Below are 15,000 nucleotides of genomic sequence, written 5' to 3'. Positions count from 1 at the left end.
ACATATCCCAAGCAGGGCGCCAGCCCACCACAGCAATTGCCTGTCATATAGCCTTACAAAGATGCCAGTTTTAGTTAACAGGTTTGCTTGAGCTTCTTCGTGTTTTTTGCAAGTTTGCACTCCAGGCTTCTGACCCCTGCAAAGATGAAGTTAAATATTTAATGTTGGCTGTCTTGTCTTGCATGGACTTCAACATGCATGTGTGCTGTTTGTTTATGATTTTCAGCCTGTCTTTTTCTTCGCCCAGAAATAGGTTATAGGCTAATTTGTGATGGCTGTTTAGGTGAACTTTTATGTTTTGTCCAAGGGCATTCCTATAGAATCTGATCTGAATGCACATCCAAAATGTATGGTCAAGAAAGGTTGGTGGTTAGAGTTACCTGTCATAGGTGGGTCCAGTTCTGTATTGATTTTTGAAAGTCTAAACCTAAAAATGTTTTTGTACCCAGTACAATTTTAAAGTGTATCGGTCCATTTTTAGTGGATATTGAAAATTAATATATTCTTTCACTATTAGATTACTTTTCATTTTCTGTCATTAAAGAAGTTTTGAGAGCAGAGGTGTGTTACTTATTACCACAAGGCAGCTCCCTTGTAATCGGGCATATTTGAAAACTTTTTCTTCAAATGTAGATCACATGTAATTAATATACTTAATATTTGCAAAGTTAACACCATGCAACCCTCACTGCATTTTATTTCTGAAGCTGTTTCTCTCTTTTGTCTTTTTAATCATTTGGTAGGTTCAAAATGGGCTTGCAGCTGTGCCATGTCTCCTTGAGGCTATAAAGGCTGTTCTGAGCTTCTGTACCACATGTGCTAACAGGTATTTGCTTTTGAGCAAGTTCAGATAGTAGTATGACACACTCAGAATAATGTAATGAAGATGGAATTCCTTGTGTGATCTGGAAAATGTGAATGTTTTAGAACAGTATTTTATTTTGTGAGGTGAATCCATTTCAAGGGTAGAGAAGTTTTTTAATAGCCATTTAGCACACAAACCTGGGTAATTTAGTCTGTATTTCCAAACCAGAATGAGTGAGCAGTTTCAAGCTGTATTAAAAAAAAAAGTAAAACTTACTCCACTTAACATACTATATATTCATTGTGTAATATAGAAAATCTTGTTCATGAAACCATGTTTCAGATTTATACTTTAAAGAAAAATGTAATACATACTCATTATAGAAACTTGGTCAGATTTCAGGAAGGATGCCTCTTCTTGCTAGGGTTCAAATGCTGTTTTTATTTTTTATTTTGTTCATATTCCATGTTAATGGTGCTGATTATTTGGTTTCTTTAATTTAATGTGTATTCTGTTCTGTCCCATGTGTTTTGTGAGTGGTTCCCCAAAAGATGGGGGCACCTGTCCATCACTGTCAAGGGAAAGACCTCAGACTTTCCCACAGTCCCTTGCAGTTCATTGTGAACATGCTCTCTGTTGCGGTGATTCTCTTGAGTTTATATTGTGCTTTTTGTGATTTCTAGGTAGTTTGACCTCTTGCTCTGTTTTTTTGACCTTACCTTTATGATTGTGTATTTGGACATCGTTTGCTTATTTTGAAGACATTTGTCTTCCGTGCCTTTGTGCTCTTCAGAACTTATTTTTGTTCAATGGAGCTTTTGTTAAAATATTTCTGAAAGTACTTTCTTGCCCTTTTTCATGACTAGCCCCGGTATGACAATTTCCCCCTCTAATGAGCATTTTGAATATTGTTTAGGACTTTTGTGCTTGGGAACTCTTTAGTTCATAACAGCTTAACAGTATAAGTCAGAACAATAACGCGGATCATCTTTTTCCATCTGTTCCTGTCCTCTGCATCTTGTATACCTTTTGGAATTATAGCCATATAGTTCAACTTTGGTCTTGTTTGACCATAATACATTTTTCCACATGGCTGTGGGAGCCTGGGTATATCTTTTTGCAAAGTTTAGTCGGGCTTGGATGTTTTTCTTTGTGAGAAAAGGCTTTCGTCTTACTACCATACCCCACAACCCAGACATATGAAGAATATGACTGATTGTTGTCACATGTAGGGAACAGTGCTTGCCAGGAAATCCTGGAGCTCCTTTAATGTTGCTATAGGCCTCTAGATGGCCTCCCTGACCTGTTTTCTCCTTGTCATCTCATCAATCTTGGAGGGATGTTCTGATCTTGACAGAGTCACTGTTGAGCCATATTTTCTCCACTTGTTGATGACTGTCTGTACCATGATGCATGGGATGTTTAATGCTTTAGATACTTTTTGTACCCCTGTCCTGATTGATACCTTTCAATGATGAGATCCCATTCATGTTTTAAAAGCTCTTTGTGGACCATGGCTTTTGGAGTTTTATTGCAAACAAGAGGATATCAGAATAATCCTACATGAACAGCCAAACTTTATCTGAGCTCAATCAGAGGCACTTTAATTGATGTCAGATGTATACTAAATACAGTAATCACTCCTCGATCGCGGGGGTTGCGTTCCAGAACCCCCAGCGAAAGGTGAAAATCCGCAAAGTACAAACCGTATGTTTATATGTTTTTTTTTATATTGTCATGCTTGGTTCACAGATTCGCACAGAAACACAGGAGGCTGTAGAGAGACAGGAACTTTATTCAAACACTGCAAACAAACATTTGTCTCTTTTTCAAAAGTTTAAACTGTGTTCCATGACAAGACAGAGATGACAGTTCTGTCTCACAATTAAAAGAATGCAAACATATCTTCCTCTTCAAAGGAGTGCGCATCAGGAGCAGAGAATGTCAGAGAGAGAAAAAAGCAAACAAAATCAATAGGGCTGTTTGGCTTTTAAGTGTGCGAAGCACCGCCGGTACAATGTAAAGGTAGTCTTTCAGCATTTTTTAGAGGAGCGTCCGTATCCTCTAGGTCAGTGGGCGAACAGCCCCTCTGCTCACACCCCCTCCATTAGGAGCAGAGAATGTCAGAGAGAGAGAGAGACAGAGAAAAACAAACAAACAATCAAAAATCAATACGTGCCCTTCGAGCTTTTAAGTATGCGAAGCACCGCGCAGGAAGCATGTCGCTTGATAAAGCAGCTGCACAGAATGGAGCAACGTGAAGGTAATCTTTCAGCATTTTTAGACGAGCGTCTGTATCCTCTAGGGGTGCGAACAGCCCCCCTGCTCACACCCCCTCCGTCAGGAGCAGAGAATGTCAGAGCGAGAAAGCAAACAATCAAAAATCAATACGTGCTGTTTGATCTTTTAAGTATGCGAACACCATGCTGGAAGCATATCGCTTGACAAATCAGCCATATGTAAGCCCAGCAAGAAAGAGAGCAATGTGAAGGTAATCTTTCAGCATATATTGAGGAGCGGCCGTATCCTCTAGGGGTGTGAACAGCCCCCGTGCTCACAATATATTTGAGGAGTTTTATTTAATACGTAATACACGCTCTGGTTGGGTAGCTTCTCGCCATCTGCCAATAGCGTCCCTTGTATGAAATCAACTGGGCAAACCAACTGAGGAAGCATGTACCAGAAATTAAAAGACTCATTGTCCGCAGAAATCCGCGAACCAGCAAAAAATCCACGATATATATTTAAATATGCTTACATATATAATCCGCGAAAGTCGAAGCGCGATATAGCGAGGGATTACTGTATCTATTTGAGATGAGACTTAATGTGATTGGTTGATTTTGAATGCAGCCATATCTTTGATTATTAGAGGGGTGTGCACACTAATACAACCAGGTTCTTATATGTTTTTTTTTTCCTTTTTGCACTAAACAGTTTCTAATTTGTTTTCATCTTCTTTATATAGGTTACAATTTTACAATAAAGACAGAATTATTGTAAAATTATTACTTTGAATTAATAAGTATCTATGAATAGCCTAAGATATTTCAGACGTTTTCTCTTAAGAGGCTGCCTTTTATCAAGCACTCAAATTATTATGTTCAGAAAAACAGAATTGTCCAGTGATCATTAAGAGAGAAGTGAGGCACTTTCAAATATGACTTTGGCCGTACCGATTTAGTCCAGTTAGGGTCTTGAATGTAGCCTTGAATACATGGTTATTTTAGAATATGCTAGCTAAACTTTATAGAATTGTCTGTCCAAACTATATTAATCTTAATGTAATTTTCCTTATATGAAGTTGACTTATATTATTTGCTTAATTAATAATGCACAAAGTTCAGTTTTATCATAAATGGCTTGGGACTCATGTTTGTGTTTTCTCTCAACCTATAATTAAATACACAAACTGTGTCACATGTTATCTTCCAAACTATATTCAGAAATAAATTTACTCTGGTTACCTCAGGGCTTTGAAAGTGAACAATCCAGTATGACAAAAAAGAAGTTGCCCCTAGGGTCAAAGTATTATTATTAAAGGAATATCAGATGAAGGTATTTTAGATAGATAGATAGATAGATAGATAGATAGATAGATAGATAGATAGATAGATAGATAGATAGATAGATAGATAGATAGATAGATAGATAGATAGATAGATAGATAGATAGATAGATAGATAGATAGATAGATAGATACTTTATTATACCAGCAAACAAGAGCACTTATTGATTGGGTGGTGCCAGCTACTTGCTGTGTTTATTGTGTAACACATTCAATATTTACATGTTTCTGTGTCTCTCCTGGTTCTTTATACCTTGAAAAAGGCACATAGCAATAAAGTATTTACATTCTCTCTTACATTCATTTAACAATAAATGTAAAGATTCGATTAACTTACCTGCAAACAGACTTCTCCTCCTTTTCAGTGGGAGTTTTAAGAGATAAGAAAAATAGCAAAATGCATGTTGGGATACATTGATACAGTTTTACAATACAATGCTTGTAGTGTTTTCTTGGTTCAAGGAGTATACATCACAGTGATTAAAAATATTAACAAAGCTAAAGTTTAATCATAAACATTCCAGGTTATAGATTATGATTCACTTTGCCCTGTCTCCCTTAAACGAGAATTAATTTTTCAGTTTTACATCAAAAGCAAAAGAATATGATTAATGGAGAGAATTTACCTTTTAAAGTAAAATCTTTATTTCTTGATTAAAATGATTATGTAATGTTGTAAACAACAAACATCTCCCATACAGATTTGAAGCATTGTAAAATTCATTGTGGTGTATGGGCTGCATGAAAAAAGTTTACACTTTCAGTGGACACAGCACAGGTAAACACATTCATCTTCTTGAATGTTGTGTGAGATGGAAAGCCTGCCCTTCAAGACATGGACAAACTATATTATCTTATTAGAAACATATATGTAATGCAAGTAATGAAATTCTAGTTAAGTCAGTAAATGTACTTTGGTAACAGGAATTTAAACTGTAACACTTACTGCTAGTTCATTACCATAAAATGCAATTACATTACAGTAACATGTAATGCGTTACTCCAAACTGTGGGTGGAAGAAATAATTACACTGTCTTTTTTTCTGTCTGTCCTAGTGTTTCCAGGATCCTGGTTTTATATCTGGGAGATAAAGATTATCCTGTCAGTTTAGAAGATGATGGGTACGTTGAGCTGATTTTATTTTGTTTTCAATATGAATTTTGACACAAGCTCCTAGATGAGTCTTTTTTTTTGATGATCTGTTTTTCAAGCACCAACTTTTTATTTAGATTTCTCTATCGGGTATTTGAAGCATAAACAAATCTTTAAAAAAAACTGAATTAGAGAAGACTCTTGGAACTCTACAAAGACAATTTTAAAAGTAACTTTAGAAGAAAGCAAAGAAAATAAACAAAATGATAACATTTATCTGGTCTATACTGTCAGGTTTTAGGTTTATCCTATTTTTTGCATGTCTTGTTATAATTAAAGCCCTTCCCAAACTTGAAATGATCTCAACTTCTTTTGCAACGTATTCACTCAATTTTTCTTAGCTTGTTGTGGAAGAAAAACTTAAATTATTTTACACCTATGGCAGTTATCTGCATACATTCCTCAAGTTTGATTTTAAAGAAAGTCTTGCATTTTTTGTAAACTATTTAACAAAATGTATTAGTTTGGGGGAGGCACAGATGGGCAGTAGTTAGTACTATTGTCTTGTAGCTTTTGGTAGAGTGAGTTCAAATTCTGGTCGATTTATTTTCTGTGAAGAGTTTGCAGATACCATCTCTGTACACTCTACAATTAATTGGAGTTGATATGAACTAAACTGAACTGGAGGAAGCAAAGTAGTTTGTATTGATTCTGCTTCATGGATTCAGCATCCCAAGTTCAAATCCAGTAACTAGTTGTTGTACGTAAGCAGTCTTTATGTTCTTCTCATGTCTGCATAGGGTTTCCTCCCACATCTCAAACACATCCAGTTTAGGGTCACTGACAAGTTTAAATTGGCCTTGTGAGAGTGCAAGTATGGGAATGTACATAGGTGGGTGCTACAGTGGACTTTCACAAAGTCCAAGGCTGTTTCTTACTTTCTGTACTGTGCTGCTGAGATAGGCACTGGTGCCTTACAACCCTGAATTTTGATTAAGGAAGTTTAAAGAAACATATGTATTTATGTATAAACTAAACTGAATCGCATGTGTTTTTCCTTTATGTATTATATCTTTCTTCTCCTACATCCAAAAGACATGCACAATGCTGTAGTTCAACTGGTAACTGTGAATTAGCCCAATTGTATAGACACCCCATCCATGGGTAGTTTCTGCTTTGCAACTTTTGTTACCAGCGACCTGTAATGTTAAAATTCAATTTATTAGGTTCAGAAAACTGTTCCATGGTTGTTTAAATAAAAATAAAGCTACCATTAGAACAAAACAAACACTGTAGTGCCTTCATAAAATGAAGATGAATGACCTTGAGGGGATTTGCCAAAGCTTAAATTGGATTGATAATCTGATGAAAGACACTACCACTTAAATTTGCCGAATCTGAGAAAATGTAAAAGGAGGTTTTGATGGAAGTCCCTAAAAGTAAATGGGAAAGTTTCTAGAAAAAGGTTGAAATACAGTACGTCATTGTCAACAGAAGGGCTTCCACTATGTTTTGACTAAACTATTTGTTTTTGCAAAACTATATATGAACAAAATTTTTCTTTTTTAATAGTGTGTAGCTTGTTGGCGTAGAAGTTAGTTGTATTGTCTCAGAGTTCTTTTGACCACAGTCACTGTATGTGGGGTTTGCACATTCTTACATTTGCTCCAGATGTTTCCTTTACCTCCAGCATCATTAAGATGCCCATATTACATTAAAGACCTGACCCAATTTAAGTGAGTATGGGTTTGTGGGCTCAGTGTTCACTTTAGACTGAAATGCTTCCCCACTTTGGCTCAGTTTCCCAATGCTGCTTGGACAGACACTGATGCCATGTAACCTTATAAAGGAATACTTGTCTTCAAAAACTAGAGTGATACTTATTTGGTCTTACTCTGAAAATATTCAGTTAACGACATGTTGAGCTATTGTGTGACATCCCCTTTTTAATACTGCTGAACTTACTGGAATTGACTAATTTGAGTTATTCTTTTACTATATGTATTCTTTATTAGATTTTTTGCTTATATTCACTTGTATGGCTTTCAAGGTTTGTGCAGTCATTGGTCATATTTCAAAGGTGATTTAATGATTGTTGAAAACTATTTTAGAAATTTACTCCTTATTCAGATGAGCACCAAAAAGCTGAAGGGCAGAGAATCAAAGTATCACATTCCAATTTTCCTTCCAAAGGTTAGTGTTCTGAACAGTATACCATTTTCTTTTTTTATCCTCACTGTAATTTAAATGGGACCTGAATTACACTCCTTGTTATACTGTTTTATCATTCTCTTTGCTTCCACTTGGCAATGTATGTAGGTAACATTAGTGAACACTGTTTGTCCTGTTTGAGTCAGTGTAGAACTTACAATGGACTGGTGACCCATCCTAGTTTATTTCCGGTTGTCTTGTACTGCTGTGATGGATAAATTGAATTGAATGTACAAATTGAATAGGTAATTGAATAATTATTTTTTTAAAATGATTTATTTATTTAAAGTGCAATATTAAAAGGGAATGACACTCAACAAAGCATTAACATTGCAGAGAAATAAACATGTAAACTGATTTTTGAAATTAAAATAACCTGTCTCTGCAATATAGCATTTAAAATAAAGACATACTGTATATAACATGTCCTGCGGTGGGTTGGCACCCTTCCCAGGATTGGTTCCTGCCTTGTGCCCTGTGTTGGCTGGGATTGGCTCCAGCAGACCCCCGTGACCCTGTATTCGGATTCAGCGGGTTGGAAAATGGATGGATGGATGGATGTATATAACATTTTAATATCTTATACTAAGGTGTTTTAAACAAAGCTGGCATGAAACTGCATGCCCACAACCTGCTTAATGTTATTTTATTGTCATGGGTTTGCTGGTGTCTATTCCATAGTACAGCTTTATGACAGACTTCACCATGCAAATTCATCCATCCATCCATTTTCCAACCCGCTGAATCCGAGCACAGTGTCACGGGGGTCAGCTGGAGCCAATCCCAGCCAGCACAGGGTGCAAGGCAGGAACAAATCTCTGGGCAGGGTGCCTTATGGTTATTTTATGTATTAATAAATTTAACAGTGTGGTGTCTATAGTGAGAGAAAAAACTATGCAATGATATATTGTACAGTGTAAAAATATGTGCTTTTGATTAATTTTACATGACACAAATTATGCATTTTCTTTTTTCTCTCTCAGAAAGCTTCCAAGTGCAGTTTACTGGTACCTTGGATCTTATTAAATTAAGAGGAATTTATTTTGTTTATATGGCAAAGCATTTTTAGAAGAATCAAGGAGTTTTACACTAGGACAAGAGCTACTCAGCAGTAGCACTCATTGGATTAGTTTATTTCTTGCACAGCGCCATATTGACTAGTATAGTGAGTACATGACTGAAAGTGTTCATTAGATCTAGATCTTTAAGTCAGTGACATAGAATATGATCAAATAAACTGTTTGCCAAACAGATCACAGAATTAGAAAAACTGCAAATCACTATTAACAACAGATTTTATTCAAAAATTACTATTCTTCAGAATATAGCTTTTGCATGTTTTTTATATGTGTATATATAATATAACCTTCTCAAACCTGTCTTATATAATTCAGATTCATGAGGGGATGGAGAGTACTTATTCTATCTAGCAAGTCTGGATAGAGGGCAGGGAAAAGCCCTAAATAGGGTCCCAGTCAATTTCAGGGCCTATTCACGCAATGTAGACTTGCCAGTTAACCTAACTTGTATATCTCTGGGCATATGAAAGAAAAGCCAGGCAGATACAGGGAGAGCATTTAAATTCCATATGGGCAACAACCTCTGCTTACATGCATAGCTAATCGTACTGCTACTTTTTCTTGTTTGTCTACATTTTTGTTTATATTTTGTAAGGGATAAAATTCATAAAGCCATTCGTTCCAATAATATTGTAATATTTTTCATTTGTGTCCCCCTAAAGGAAGGCAATAATGTCAAAGGTGTGCTGCATGCACTGTTTAGTCTGATTTTGCCTGTAGCATACATGTACAATCCTGATCTGGTTGTGACTGCCTTAAGCTGCCAGAGTGGTGTGGACAAGAAGATTCTGAATCAACTAACCAGTTTATTGCAAGGCCTGGCAGAAGGGCAGCTGCTGTGTCTTATTCATGTGAGTATACAGGAAGAAAAGTTATAATAGGATCAAACAGGAAAATAGTGTGGCATAGTGATACTTTGTTATCTAGAAAGGCATTTTATTTTTAAAATTGCAGTCTAACAGACAAGAAAGAAACCAGGTTGTTTTACTTGTTAAACAGTTCAGACTTATGCTTCATTGAGTTAAATTTTAAGAATATCCTTAGTAAATATATATATGCTATCAAATCAAGATGGTGATCACCAACTGTAACACAGTGCTGCTTTAGCATTAAGAACTTTTGGCACAATACTTATCACATTGCTTTTTGTACATTTTATTATTTGCCAAATCTATACTTAGGAACACCACAAATGTAAAACATTCTGGTGAAAGAGAAAGTTTCATCCAAAAATAAAATGCATGTACAGTAATCCCTCCTCCATCGCGGGGGTTGCGTTCCAGAGCCACCCGCGAAATAAGAAAATCCGCGAAGTAGAAACCATATGTTTATATGGTTATTTTTATATTGTCATGCTTGGGTCACAGATTTGCGCAGAAACACAGGAGGTTGTAGAGAGACAGGAACGTTAAAACAAACATTTGTCTCTTTTTCAAAAGTTTAAACTGTGCTCCATGACAAGACAGAGATGACAGTTCCATCTCACAATTAAAAGAATGCAAACATATCTTCCTTTTCAAAGGAGTGCGTGTCAGGAGCACAGAATGTCACATAGATAGAGAAAACAATCTCTAGCAAACAAATCAATAGGGCTGTTTGGCTTTTAAGTATGCGAAGCACCGCGGCACAAAGCTGTTGAAGGCGGCAGCTCACACCCCCTCCGTCAGGAGCAGGGAGAGACAGAGAGAGAGAGACAGACAGAGTTTGTTTTTCAGTCAGAAATCAATACGTGCCCTTCGTGCTTTTAAGTATGCGAAGCACCGTGCAGCATGTCGTTTCAGGAAGCAGCTGCACAAAAGATAGCAACGTGAAGATAATCTTTCAGCATTTTTAGACGAGTGTCCGTATCGTCTAGGTGTGCGAACAGCCCCCCTGCTCAATCCCCCTACGTCAGGATCAGAGAAAGTCAGCGCAAGAGAGACAGAGAAAAGTAAGTTGGGTAGCTTCTCAGCCATCTGCCAATAGCGTCCCTTGTATGAAATCAACTGGGCAAACCAACTGAGGAAGCATGTACCAGAAATTAAAAGACCCATTGTCCGCAGAAATCCACAAACCAGCAAAAAATCCGCAATATATATTTAAATATGCTTACATATAAAATCCACGATGGAGTGAAGCCGCGAAAGGCGAAGCGCGATATAGCGAGGGATCACTGTACAGTAATTTAGCAAATATGTTTTGCACCTTTATTTCCACAATATAATGCAGGATCAAAATCACATAATTTTCTCGCAATGTGTGGTTCTTCATAACTTTTATATTGCAAATTCTGACACAAATAAGCTGCTGTCACATAATGTACAGCGTTTCTCATCTAGATCAAATGTTCGTCCTTCTAAAATAGTATACACCTTACCAATTTAATGAAGTATGATTTGTCCCGTATCACATGGTACTAAACACGTCCTATGCACAGCCCAGCATACCCTACAAACATATAGTGTTACATAATAAATAGATACAGAAATTTAGAGATTAAACTTCTAAAAAGAAAGGCACAACAAAAGAGTGAAGACAAAAGGGCACTGTGACAAATAGCATAATATAAACAAGGATAATGGAAAAAATTATATCAAGAACTATGTACAATGTCCATCTTCTCTATGTTCTGTCTGTGGGGAACCACTTTTGTGAGCTTTTAAACTGACTAAGGCATGGCATTGCTCCCGGCTTGTGTTGTACTCAAAGCCTGAAGTTGGCTGGTACGCTTTCCTGGCAGTTCACCATTTCTACACTGTAAATGGGACCATAGTGACACACAGTGCACTTGCAAGGGAACACCCCAATCCTCCACAAGATTGCATGTATTTTACCACCAACACCCCCAACCAATTTTTCAAAGTTCATGTATATAAGAGCACTCAACAATCCAGTCCAGCTTGAAATTGTATGTAGGTAATTTTACTTTTACTTATTGTCTGAAGTAATAAGAAGCTGACAGAATAGTGAGTACAGTACACCCCCAAAATTTGCGGGGGTTACGTTCCTAGAGCTCCCGCGAATTGTGAAAAACCGTGAATTTTGGATGTGGTTAAAAAATGCCTATTTTTATAGATTAAACCCTAAATCTCAAAAGAGTTCAGAAACCTCACAATATGAAGAAGAAAAGGATGATTCGGCTTCTGATTGATAACTGTGCTGCCCACAACATGCTTCTGCATTTAGATATTGTTCAAGTTGAATTCCTCCCAACCAATTGCACAGCAGTGCTTTAGCCATTGGGTTTGGGCATCATTTGTACTCTGAAATTGTATTATCACAAGGAAATGCTGAGAAAAATTTTTGTGAGCATATCTTGTAGACAGGAGAAGATTAAAATTAATACAGAAGAAGCCATTGAAATGACTGCAAACGCCTGGACGCAAGTTAAAGAAAGCACTATAACAACAAATACAGAATCTCATTACAACAAAATTTTCATTACAGCGAAATATTTTTTAGGGCCCTGGCAGTTCGTTGTAACGGAATTTTATCTGTGTATATATATATATATATATATATACACACACACACACACACACATATATATATATATATATATATTATATATATATATATATATATATATATACACACATATATATATACAGGAACTCGTCGACGTACGACCTATGCAAGTTACAACTATTCGACTTTACGACGCGGTCGACAGTTTTCCCCCGCCAGCTGTTGGCAGTGCCAGTTTCCCGCACTCTCAAGTCTTGCTACGCAGCAGTAAAAATATACGCAGCAGTGTTGCCCCACGTGTGTTTGTGTCTTGTTGTTTTGGCAATTTTTGATAATAATATAACCCTAACATGTCTACCAAGAGGAAATTGTCTCTGTGCACTCCTCAGCCTGCCAAAAAGGAAAGAAAGGCCATTGATCTAGACACCAAAATGATGATAATAAAACAGTATGAAGGAGGAAAGAAAGTGAATGCGATCGCATGTGATATGAAGTTATCACACTCTACTGTGTCGACTATTTTAAAGGACAAAAATAGAATTCGTGAAGCTGTGAAAGGTTCTGCACCTTTGCAATCAACAGTGATTACGAAGCAACGTACCGGGCCCATCCATGAAATGGAGAAATTGTTAAACATTTGGATGGAAGATCAGATTCAAAAGCGGACGCCGTTAAGCCTCTTTACAGTACAGTCGAAGGCTAGTAGCCTGTTTGCGACTTTAAAGGAACGCGCTGGAGAAGACTACAGTCAAGAATTTGTGGCAAGTACTGGTTGGTTTAAGAGGTTTAAGAAAAGATTCCAGTTGCATAATGTTCAAGTGACTGGAGAAGCAGCAAGTGCGGATGAGGAAGGAGCTAGTAAATTTGTCGACAGTTTAATCGAAATAATTAAGGCTGAGGGTTATCTCGCAGAGCAGATTTTTAATGTGGATGAAACAGGGTTATATTGGAAGCAGATGCCAGGACGCACTTAAATCCACAAAGAAGCCAAAAGCATGCCAGGATTTAAAGCACACAAGGATAGACTGACTCTGCTGCTTGGCGGGAATATCGCGGGGTTCAAGCTGAAGCCCTTCTTAATTTATCATTCCGAAAATCCACGTGCATTTAAGAATGTCAACAAGCACACTTTGCCAGTTTATTATAGGTCAAACCGTAATGCCTGGATGAACCAGGCTTTATTTGAGGATTGGTTCAGTAATTGTTTCATTCATCAAGTGCGTGAGTACTGTTTGGAGAGAGGAATTCCCTTAAAAATTTTACTGTTGCTCGATAATGCGCCTGGACATCCATGTCACTTAGCTGATCTCTATCCCAATGTGAAAGTGTTTTTTTTGCCCCCAAACACTACTCCACTTATTCAACCGATGGACCAAGGTGTGATTGCTACATTAAAGGCAAACTATCTCAGATCTGCCTTCGCCCAAGCCATAGCTGCAATAGATGCCGACCCGGAACTATCACTACGCGACTTTTGGAAACAGTATAATATTCTTAAGTGTATAAAGAATCTTGCTACCGCGTGGGACTCTGTGACGGAAAAGTGTATGAATGGCGTATGGAAGAAGTGTGTTAAGCGTTATGTAAATACTTTTGCTGGATTTAACAGTGAACAAGAACTTGATGAGATTCGTGAAGAAATAGTGAAACTGTCAAAAGACCTTTCATTGGAATGTGAAATGGAAGATGTCGAGGAGTTGCTAGACCGGGAATCAGGTGAACATACAAATGAAGAGCTAATAGAATTGGAAGAAGAAAGAGTGGCGGAAGAAGAAACAAGAGAATTGGAGAAAAACGAAGAGGAGGAGGTGCCACAACGAATGTTCACCACAAAGGGATTGTCAGAAGGTTTATCTCTACTGAATAAACTCCTCACTCATTTTGAAAAAATGGACCCAAATATTGAACGATTTGCGAGGATTGAACGGATGGCACGCGACACATTTCGTCCTTATTGCGAAATTTATGAAGAGAAAAAAAAACAAACAATTCAGACGAAGCTTACAATGTTTATGAAAAGAGCAACTCCTCCCATCACCCCGCCCGCAGCCACGACTGATGAAGGTGATATCGGCAACCCGCAGCCAAGCACCAGTGGTGCCAGGAATTAAATGTACAGTACAGTATTTCTTATTTTGTACGTTTTCCACATATTAAACAAATTGTACTGTAGTATGCTGTGTTTGTCTTAGAAAGTAAGAAAATGTTGATAAAATATTACTTTAAAATGGTTACAATATCATTACCCAGTCTAATATTCTTACCTTAATTTAACATAGGCCGACTTACGTCCAGATCAACTTACAACCAGTCAGTCGGAACCAATCGCAGTCGTAAGTTGACGAGTACCTGTATATATATATATATATATATATATATATATATATGGGGGCACGGTGGGGATTGGTGACTTAAGTCAGTATGATCAAGGGGGGGTTTGTATAGTTCATTTATTATGTACATGTTCTTCTTAAGTTAGCATATGCTGGATTTATATCCAAGTGTCTGTTGATGGCGTTTTCATATATATATATATATATATATATATATGTATATGTATATGTATATGTATATATATATATATATATATATATGTATATATATATGTATATATATATGTATATAAATATATGTATATATATATAGATATATATATATAGATATATATATATAGATATATATATATAGATATATATATATGTGTGTGTGTATGTGTGAATTTCCCCTTGGGATTAATAAAGTATCTATCTATCTATCTATCTATCTATCTATCTATCTATCTATCTATCTATCTATC

At 36.7% G+C, this 15,000-nt stretch overlaps 1 protein-coding gene across 4 annotated transcripts in view; it reads left to right on the top strand.

The window, feature by feature from the left end:
* hdac10 (histone deacetylase 10) overlaps positions 1-15,000 on the top strand; it is a 313,475-nt gene that overhangs the window by 266,175 nt on the left and 32,300 nt on the right. For all 4 annotated transcript variants that reach the window (XM_051924423.1, XM_051924431.1, XM_051924418.1 and 1 more), the window contains 4 exons: positions 744-826; positions 5,430-5,495; positions 7,578-7,659; positions 9,419-9,607. In XM_051924423.1, the coding sequence (XP_051780383.1) occupies positions 744-826; positions 5,430-5,495; positions 7,578-7,659; positions 9,419-9,607 (420 nt within the window). The remainder of the gene's footprint in view (positions 1-743; positions 827-5,429; positions 5,496-7,577; positions 7,660-9,418; positions 9,608-15,000) is intronic.

The sequence above is a fragment of the Erpetoichthys calabaricus genome, chromosome 1 (genome assembly GCF_900747795.2).
Source record: "Erpetoichthys calabaricus chromosome 1, fErpCal1.3, whole genome shotgun sequence".
Classification (NCBI taxonomy): domain Eukaryota; kingdom Metazoa; phylum Chordata; class Cladistia; order Polypteriformes; family Polypteridae; genus Erpetoichthys; species Erpetoichthys calabaricus.
Note: the sequence above shows the minus strand (reverse complement) of the source record. Positions and strands in the feature narration are given on the sequence as shown.